Here is a 10,466-nt window from a genome sequence, read left to right as displayed (position 1 = left end):
TCTCTCTCTCTCTCTCTCTCTCTCTCTCTCTCTCTCTCTCTCTCTCTGGGTATGTATGTGTGTCTCTCTGTCTCTCCGTCACACACACACACACACACACACACACACACACTCACACACACACACACACACAAAGAGAGGTCAGAACCTAGATATACCATCTTTAGATACTTTCCCACTTCTAACCTTAAAGGTTTGCAGACAAAAAAGGGGAGTACCCATATGTAGAAACAAACCCACAACCAAACAAAAAAACTCCTGCCCTACCCCATTCCCTCTTTCAGAAATATTAAGAAAGCATTTAAAAATAATTTTAGTCTTAAACCTTTGAACAAATCTGGAAGTAAAGCCTTATCAGTGTTTATCCATTCTTAAACAATACCCTGTTCCTCTCTCTCTGATCAGACCAGGAAGGACTACTTCCACAAAGTAATTAGAGAAGGTGGCCCAGACATGGTGCCCCAGATAGATATACCTAAGGGTAGTAAGCAGCCTCTTTCCTGAAATGCTGAAGGAATTACATAGAGTAATGATTCACTTAAAAAGTAGAAGTTTCTTTGATTACTTCTACTTGATGGAAGTCAAGATGGGATCAATCAAACAGAAAGAAGAAGCCTTATAGGTAGTGATCAAAGAGCGATGGCATGATTTTAAGAAAATGGTTGTCCAAGGGTATGCCAAAAGTTGTGTGACTATTATGCTATTTGATGAAACAAACTGTTAACTGAACAGTTAACAGTTTTATCCTGAACTCTAGTTGTTTCATCATGTTCTGAAATTTTCCTCATTCAAGAATTCTATAAAAATATGACTTCAAAAAGACTTGTGTTAGAGACACATCTGAGGGTATGAGGGTACTGTCAGCTCTGTAAGAAGACAAATGATTAAATTTAGAATAATCACAAATTAATAAAACGTTTCTTGCAAAGTTGTGTCTACAAAAGAGAGTACAAAATTTTCTTTTGCAAACAGAAGTCACCTAGAAGGAATAGTCTAATAACTCAAAAGCGGGACCAGTTAACAACAGTAGCATGAAACTGTATTTGTTTCAATTGGGCTATATATTTTTAAAGTTTTTTTTAAGAGTATTACACATTGTACAACTAAGTCATGATATTCTGTGTGATGGCTTGAATAATTTTCATCTCAAGCTTGGTCATTTGTAACAATGATGTAAAGTGGATTATGGTGAGTACAGGGGAAGAGAAATGGGAAAAGACCTAAACCCAAATCTGTGAGTAATCTCTCTGATTTTTGCCCTTAGGGAGCATTTGGGTACAACTACCATAAAGTCCTCTTCTAATGTCTTATTGTGGCATGGAGGCATTCCTGGTTTCTGTAAGGTTACGCCAGCAGTACAAAAGCTCTAGCTTTTGTCTAGCTATGGAAACCAACTATACAAGGATGTATGTTGGTCATTTAAGGATATTTTGGAGGCTCATCAACAAAGCAATTAATTTTGTGGCTACTGCAACTCTATAAAATCATCTCTTTTCCTAATTCATAGATACACTGGGATCTACAGTGGGGGAATAATAGTAATGCTACATTTATGTATCACTTTAAGATTTGCAAAGTGCTTTACACATACATCTCATTTGCTTATCTCATTTGAAGAAGTACTCACAAGAACAAAAATCACAGAATCATAAAGTGGCAACCTAAGAGCCAGCCAACAGCAGAAAAAAAAGAAAGAACTTGGCTAGATGGAAGATCCCACTTCATCAAAAGTACAACAGGAATTTAACAACGGGATGGGGAGCATTACAGATAGGAGTACTAAAGCAACACTTAATCATGAACCTTGAAGCCTGCACAGGAAAGAGTAGATAACAAGAGAGAACATTTCATGTAGAATAAATAGCTGGAGCAATGGAATAGAGGCAGAAATGAACATCTATTTCCAGGGCTCACATTGAGGTATCATTGAAAATAAGGGGAGATGGGTATGGTAGTATCAGAGTGGTGACATGGAACCATTAGAGGCTCTAAACTAGATGTCTGTCGTTTTGAAATGGGAGTTTTTAGCAAGATTAGCACAGCAGCTTTATGCAAGATGGATCAAAATGAAAAAGAATGGGAGAATGCCTTTGCACTGGCACAATCATTTGAAAGAAAAGGAATTGTGTGCAAAGGATCCTATAGAAAGCCAATCATTTTTCTATTTTAAAAAAGAGAGAAACAAACTGTTAAGTTGAAGCATCTTTAACATTTACTATTGTTTTAGAGAATTTCCTGAACTGTTGGCAGGAAACATGGAGTAACAAAAATGCAGGAAATACTTTAGAAAGTGAAAATGTCACTTCCCATCAGTACTCATCGATTAAGTTTGACATGTCCACCAGTAATACATAAACAAAAGGATCTGGTGCAAGAATTTAAGTAATATTACCTGCTGGAACAGCAGGTCAGACTTCAACAATAATTTAAAAAGTGAAGTGATTCAGAACTTCAAACATTTTTTTCCCCCAAAAAAGAAGATGGAGATGCAAGAGGAGGAAAGAAACTCATATGAAAGAAACCTTGTGTGTTTTTAGTTCTCTTCCACCCCTTGGATGCTTTCTGGATTAACTCTTGGAGATAGAGGAATGCTTACCTTGACAAGAATGTTATCTAGTAGACAGATTGGAAATCTCACTGACCCTATTGTATGTCCCCAGGCTCCAAACAAAGGGCCAGGTCAAAACTCATCTAAAGAAAGATCTCCAGACCCAGCTTTTATCAAAACAAAGAGCAGATTTGAAGGCTTTAGTGCCTTTAAATGGTTACCTAGAGACTATCACTTTCCATACAAATAAGATACAAATTAGATGAACCCAAATGCACCAAGGAATTTTCTGTAGAAATAATTCCCAGCCAGATCTGTTCCAACAGAACCCAAATATATGAATTTAAATGAATTACCTTTCACTTCATTTTTGTCTTCCTTATTACATATTACATTTTTTTCAAATATGTGTATTTACTAGGCTGTCTTCAGATGACTATTATATTAAACAAGAAATAATGAATATTTACAAGCATAAAAGTAATTTGCACAAGTCCCTTATGAGAGCATATTAGAATAAAGGACATGTGTTTACAGATTACCTAATTCATTCAACAACATCTCTAGGCAATGCAGATAAAGCTGAGTGGGCTAAATAAAGAATCAAACATAAATGAATGTAATCATCTGTCCCCACTTAACTTCTATACTCTAGGGTGTTCATTATCCCTTTGATTTATCAAATACATCTAGAGTATTTTAAGTATCCTGTGGCCCAAGAGTCAAACAAACTTGGTTGGTGAATTTTTTTTTTAAAGGCACTGACCTATCCTGTTACAAATTAATTTCCAACTCTGACCTTTTTCTATTTTATATAAAAGGGATGTTCCTGTAAATTTCATCTTGCTCTAAAATTATAGCATCTGACATATTGAGTTGTTTTGAGGATCAAATGAAACAATGTGTACAGAGCAAAGCCAGCTATTATTATTATTGCAGAACTTGTAGGAAGACATAGATATTACAAAATCAAACAACGACTTGTTGTTCCCCATTTCAAAGGAATTAGGAAAACAGCATTAGAAAACTGAAACATCAGAGGCCAAGACCTGCCTCATTCAAACAGATAAGCAAGACAATTTAACATCTTTAAAAGTACAAATACTGAGTATGATATTACTATCCCATTCAAATAAATGGGAAGTGCTTAAAGGGGGAATCACAAGTTTGGACAGCATAAGGTCATCTTGCAATATGAGGGATGGTTCTATATAATGGAGATAGGATGTTGAGTTACTTCAATGAAGAATCAGAAAGGATTCTCAAGATAGGCAGATGGTTTAATCTGGAAGAAGACATTCTTAAGTACAGTCATAGAAATCCCCTATTTATGCCTAGAGTTTTGAAGATAGATTCCAAGGATATAACATATGATAAAGATGGCTAATGATCAGCATTGAATATTGAGGATAAACAAATGGTAGCAGCATTATTAGGTTGGTTTCAACTGTACTATAAGCATTTTACGATATGCTTCCTAATTCAACTCAACACTAAAAGTGGCAAATGATCTTCTGTTAGAAAATATTTCATGCCTTACTATATTTAAATTCTCAAACATGCAACATTAAGTTGTTATAGATGTAGCCTTTGCATTTAATATCTGGAAAAGAGGAAAAGAAAAGAGGAAGAGGTAAAAGTCTGGAATATGAACTGTGATGTTACTATAAGACATTCTTGTTTCCAGCTGCTAAGATAACTATTTTCTATGGGCATTTACTTAGGGAGTAAAGTTACAGAAAAGGGAAAAAAAAAGTGTATCTTTTCACAATAAAGCAAAGCACACATCTTTCATGTTTATCACATTTTAATATCATTTAAATTACTAAAATTGCAATGGTCTTTTAGTGCTCACACAACCAGAATTTAAAGACTTTCTTTGGATATCTGCAAATCTGTCTTGCCTTGTACTCATACTCTAGAAGGAAAAAAATGGTTGTGACATAGAATAGCTAACAACCTAACCTTTGAATTGACTTGAATCTACTTTAATGATTGCCATGATTGTGGGTATAATACTGTTTTTTATTAGAAAGGTAAGTCCCTCTTAGTATTTAATCAGATACACTTCATACACTCATTCACAATTATAGTGGGAATGAAATAATATACCATAGTTACAAGTTTCCTTTTGGTAGATTACCCAAAGAAAGAGTAGAAACTAGCAATCCCCATATTGTTACACAATGATCACTTTGAAAGATTGGATTGTATGTGGAGATAAGTAAACCAAGTAAAAATGTGTATGAGCAGTAGTTTAAAAGTCATCTTTTCTATCTGTATATTTTTCATCTGTATATTTTACTAACTACGGATAAGATACTAGAATTTAAATACTGACCGGCATGCTTAGTAAAGGATGTAGAAATGAAAGTAGACCTGGGACAGGATTGGCAAATATGCCAAATATGATGTGATAGCACCGTTAGTCAGAGATCCAAAAGCTGCTATTCATTCTTCTATCTCTACCAGATCTCAGAAATCAGGGAAGCTCCAAGCTTTCACAAGTTATACACTGGTAAATTGGTGGGAGTTGGGGTAGAGTCGATGCATGTATATCATTGTGTACACCAGAAACGGTTACAGGTTGTTTGTGTGGGGTTTTTAAAAACTCATCTTTTTGCACACATTATTATGGAAGTACTGACACCTGGAAATTACAGGTCTTCAAAAGACTAAACATTTATTTTCCTAGTGACTATAGTCAGCCCATTAAGCGATTTCTACTTAATTGCTACTAGGCAATGAGGCTAGTTCCAAGGTCCCAAAGTGAGATGAACATTATTGCTGTTAAATACTGACATCCCTTGCTCTGGTATATGAAATTAAATGTAACAGAAACAATACAATATAGTCTCAGTCCGTGCCTGTTGGAATTAGCTAAATACAATGAATTCTCCTCCTCTATTCGACTTTATTAGGTTTTCCAAAGGAATTTGTGTTTGCGGAGAAAGTCCAATTGTATATGTTGTTGACCATCCATTTATTTATTTATTCAACAAATATTTACTACAGCGAGGCGCTGTGCCTGATACTTTACCCAATAGTGCGCCCGGGCAACGAAAAACTATTGATTTAAGGAAGATGGGGCAGAATGGCCTCTATCAGGATGGGTAGAACACTACAGATAAACACTACAGGGTTGTGCAGTTCTTGGACAGCCTTGCAACCACGAGGCATCCTGTCTGAGAGTCAAGGAATTCACAGCCCAGATTCCTCGTTCCCCAGAGTGACCACTCTCTCTCGCGCGCGTCCTTCTCAACGCACTCGGGGGGAAAAGCCGGTTTGGCCACTTCCAGGGCTGCACAAAGAGCAAAGGGGAGCATCTGTTCGCTCGTTCGCCATCTGCCTAGGGCAGTGCTAGCCGGATTCTCCTCTAGATAACAAGCTCAGGGGCAGCAGATTCCGCGGACTTCCTCCGCTCCATCCATTCATCTAGCCAGAGGAGAGACGCAAACCGGGCAGCAGAGGACAGAGCACTTCCCGGGCTGCCAAGCTGAGTGAAACCCTTCAGAGCTGAAGGCGGGAGAGGGAAAGAGGGGAGAGGGTACATGGTTTGACTTCCTGAAGCCAGACAATGAGAAGCTTGCAGGAGAATTCCTGCCCCATTCATTCCCCCGCGCAGAGGCGGGGGCGGGGGGCAGCATTACCCGAGGGTTAGCAACCAAGCCCACCCCCACCTTCAACCCAACAATTACACAACAAAAACCTTCCAAGCAGAATCCCTGGGAACTGTAAAGTCGGCGGATGCCAACTGAGATGTCTTCCCCCTTTTTTTTAATCTCCCCTTCCCTCTGCACCTCCCCCCTTCAGCAGTCACACGCCCGCCACCTCACCCCACCCTACTCCTACCCAAGGAAAATAAATAACATTGCTTCCAACGCTCCCCGTAGACGTCTCCAGTCCATCAAAAGAAAGTCGGTCTAACTCTAAAGTTGGACAGTGCAAAACTTCTCTAAGAAATCTCCAAGCAAGGAACGTGGGCTCCGGGAAAGGTGGCTGCAGCCAGCCCCCAGAGAACAGGCGTTAGCAGACCTTCCCGCTCCCAATCCCAACTGCCCAGGAGCCAGAAGATCCTTTTGGGGCTTCCTTTTTAGATATCGGTGGGATTCCCCTTATGCAACCTAGAGCTTACTAGCCCAGGATCATCAGCTATCCCAAGAGAATTGCTTTTCCAACCGTACTCTCTTTAGCCTTGCAGCCGGCGAAGTCAAAGACCTGAGCCGTACGTATTCTGCAAGACGGACAGACCTCTTCAAGCTCCCGCCAGCCCAGACCTCTTCAAGCTCCCGCCTGCCTCCTCCCCGGAGCAGCCCCCTGGGGTAGGGACGATAGCGGGGGGCAGTGGCTTCTCCAGGCTCACCTCTCTGCTGGCACTGCCCGGCGGTCCACAGCAGCAGCGCTGCAGCAATCAGTCTCCGGCCGCAGCAGCGGAGCATTTTCCCCCTACTTCCAGCAGCAAAACAGCCACCAGAGCTTCTCCCGGGAAGAAAAGCTACCGCTTCTACTTTGCTGGAGTGCGAAACTCTTCTGGCTTTCCCACTCCTCAGAGCCCGGAAAACCCCTCCCTCCTCCGTCCCCACCCCCTCCTTATCAGGGCCCAGTCCCCTCCTCTTGCTTCAGAGAATGGCTCTTAACCATCCTACCCTTCAGTCTCCCAGACACTTAGAGGCCGAAGTTTGCCATCGGCCCCTCTCCCCCCAGAGCCTGTTCATTTGGGACTTCAATTTTATTTGCCTTCCTTGTGCTGGATTTCTGAGGACAGCCCAGCAGACGTACTGAGCATCTTCTTAGCTTTCATGGAACCGCAGCCTCCAGCCAGTGTTTGTAGGCTTTCAGTTTGGGTCTTACTAGCCCAGGTATGAGACTGCTGGAAAACTTCCCCCACCCTTCCACACCACAATCCGTTTCCCTTTACTTTGGGCTATCTAGCTTGTCCTGAGCCTGCGTGGAGCCAAGGTGATGGAAATAACCGGAAAGAAGAGTTAACAATGACTTGGGGAAAATAGAAAGGCAGGCTCATATTGATGGAGTTAAGCAGTTTCTGCAGGCTAAGCAAAGTAGCCCATGGGAGAGGATTCCAAGAAAATATTTGACCTATTGACCGCTCCCTCCTCCCCACTGTGAGGCCCGGCCATCAGGGCTCCCTCTGGGCTGAGCTACTCCCAAACACCCCTGCCCACAGTCAGACGGTAGTCATGGAATTGAAATGAGCAGTCTTCTTAGCCTCTGCTATTTCAGTTTTAGACCAGGGGAGGCCAGAGGAAAACAAGGCTTGAGGGAGAGGGGTTAGAAAAGGGGGGAGGAGAGAGAAAGACTTAATGGACTTAATTATTATGGACTTAAATATGCATGGATATTTACCCACCTTTATATTTGTGGAAAGAAGGCTAAATTTATTACAAACTCCCAGGGATTTAGTCATATTGTGAGATCACACCTGTTATTTGCTAGGAATTTTAACTTCCCTTTTCTCTTCTGTTAAAGAAATCATAACAGTACTTTTAAAGAGCTAAGAGTAGAGGACAAGGGATCAAGGACAAGTTTGATACGTACTGGCTATGTGACCATAACCAAGTAAGTCTCTCTGAGCCATGTTTTTCTCAACTGTAAAATGGAGAATGGAGATAATATCTGCACTAAATGAATACCTTAAACATAAATGCCTTACAGAGGTGTTTCATAAACTTCAATGTCAAAACCCAATGTAACTGTGAATTAGCATTTTTTATTATTATAGCCCTTGTCAACAACGGTTTTTTTTATAACTTTCCTGACAAACCAAATTCTTACAAGATAAACAAGTTGAATAAAAGTCCATATAGGCTTTTCATTTAATTCCATTTTCATTCTCATATAGAAATAATTTTATCTAATCATGTGAATATCTGCCCAACAGGACCATCATTTATATTTTTTTTTTAACTGCTACAAAACATTTTATCAGAAAGATTCAACTGGAATAATCAGGAAATGTGAAAGAAAATCTAAGCAACAGAATATAGGATTTGTCCTTTTAAAAAACTGGAATTACAAACGCATGCAGAATAGATGAAAAAGGTCAGGCCATGATTTCCAAGTTCAAAATTCAGTATCAGAAGTGTTTTCATACTGTAAGCATTCAGAATCTTGGGGGATAGGGGAAAGCTGAGAAGACAAAGTAGAGAACACAAGAGAAGAAGATTATGACAGAGAAAAAGAGTTCTAAGAAAAGCTATAGTTCCAGCTCCCTACTCCCCTTGAAACTACCCATCTCTCCTAGGTAACTAAAAATTCAGTTTAGATTTCAGACAGCTCATTTTAACCCTTTAATAAGCTCACAATTGTGAGCTCATGGGTTTTGTTAGGGAAGCAAAGGGTTAGAACATTTGGTGAGTGAATAGAAAAACTTAAAAAGTACACTCTAGGTAAGTTCAAAATGAATAAAAAATTTTAAAAAACTGTCCCACATGTGATGGTTCTCATGGGTAATAGGGTTCAGAGATAATACAGGGGAGGAGTACACTACAGGGAGAATTACCACTAGTTGAAATTAAGTGAACTCTTCTGACTCTTTTTCATTGTTAGGCTTATGAATGTCTAAGTAAGACTAACAATAGGGAACTTTCATTTAATACTTTATGGTCACAAAGCATTTTACATGTGTTTCCTCTTAGGTTGTGAGGAACCTGTGAAATGAGCATCATGTTTAGCATCAATGGCATTTGGCAAATTCCAAACAGCAGAACAGATTGACCACCATTATTGATTGTTTTCTGCCTATCAATGTTGACTCCATCATCATCATCATCATAACTTGCAATAACTTTTTTGAGGTTTTCCAAGTGCTATACATGTATTATCTCATTTAAATAACACTTTAAAGAAAATCCCTTACATACGGTTATCTCATTTGACTTGACTCCCAAGTGGATATCTGCCAAGAGAAGTCCATTAAGTTCCTCCACCTTTCTGTTTCTGAAGGATACATGAATTTCCTAGACAAGATGTTCACCCTAGTTGGCCCCTACGAAGGGGAGCTTTGTTCTGGTGCTCAGTAGTTTGATGGCTCCCAGGATTGTATACACTTGAGCTGGCCCTTGGGCTTGAAATTTTAAAGGAAACAGAGGACAGAGAAAAGAAGAGATCCTCTTACAGGAGAGAAAACTGGAAGCTGTAGGGAGTTCTTTATGAGGGAAAGGGCCAGACATCAAGAGACGCATGAAGACAGAGACACACAAAGACAGAGACACACAAATGTGCAGAGACAAGCTGGTCTGTATCTGCTTTCACAAAACTTGTTGAAGAATCTGTCTACATCAGAGGTAGCAAACATGCAACTGAGTATGACTTGAATCAGATTAAAATGTAATTGGAGAATATTTAACAAAATATGTAAAAATACAATAGAACATTCCAATTCCTTCACCATCCTCTTCCTACTTCTGTCCCAAGACTCCCATCCTCTCATCACTTCTTGACTTCCTCCCCTATACCTAGAAATGGTTCTGTGCCAAGCACTGAAGATACAATGACAAAACTAAAGCAAACCCTTCACCTCCAGATATTTACTTTGTATTCAGGGAAAATATGTACATAGATAAGAAATAAATGCAAAACACATACAGCTAAGTCCTGCTTAGTGCCAGCAGTGAATCTTGTGAAGTTATTGCATTATTGGAATTTGAATTGTGTGTTTCTGTTTTGCTGGATCCAGTTACCACATTTTACGTAATTATAACTGAGTAATGTGAATTCAAATACATGTCAATTTGAGGTGGTATTTCTTCTTCTTCTTGTTCTTGTTCATCTTTTTATTCTTCTTTTGTTCTTGTTGTTGTTCTCCTCCTCCTCTCCTCTTCCTCCTCCTCCTTCTTTCTTTCTTTCTTCTTCTTCTTCTTCTTCTTCTTCTTCTTCTTCTTCTTCTTCTTCTTCTTCT

The 10,466-nt window shown here is 39.5% G+C and overlaps 1 protein-coding gene across 1 annotated transcript in view; it reads right to left on the bottom strand.

Moving 5' to 3' along the window:
* LOC114053684 (laminin subunit alpha-1-like) overlaps nucleotides 1-7,026 on the bottom strand; it is a 195,071-nt gene extending 188,045 nt beyond the window's left edge. Inside the window, exon 1 of the mRNA XM_027876800.1 lies at nucleotides 6,912-7,026. Within this exon, the coding sequence (XP_027732601.1) occupies nucleotides 6,912-6,987 (76 nt within the window). The 5' untranslated portion in view covers nucleotides 6,988-7,026. The remainder of the gene's footprint in view (nucleotides 1-6,911) is intronic.
* Nucleotides 7,027-10,466: the final 3,440 nt, after the last annotated feature.

The sequence above is a fragment of the Vombatus ursinus genome, unplaced genomic scaffold (assembly GCF_900497805.2).
Source record: "Vombatus ursinus unplaced genomic scaffold, bare-nosed wombat genome assembly UNPS02014812.1, whole genome shotgun sequence".
Taxonomy (NCBI): Eukaryota; Metazoa; Chordata; class Mammalia; order Diprotodontia; family Vombatidae; genus Vombatus; species Vombatus ursinus.
Note: the sequence above shows the minus strand (reverse complement) of the source record. Positions and strands in the feature narration are given on the sequence as shown.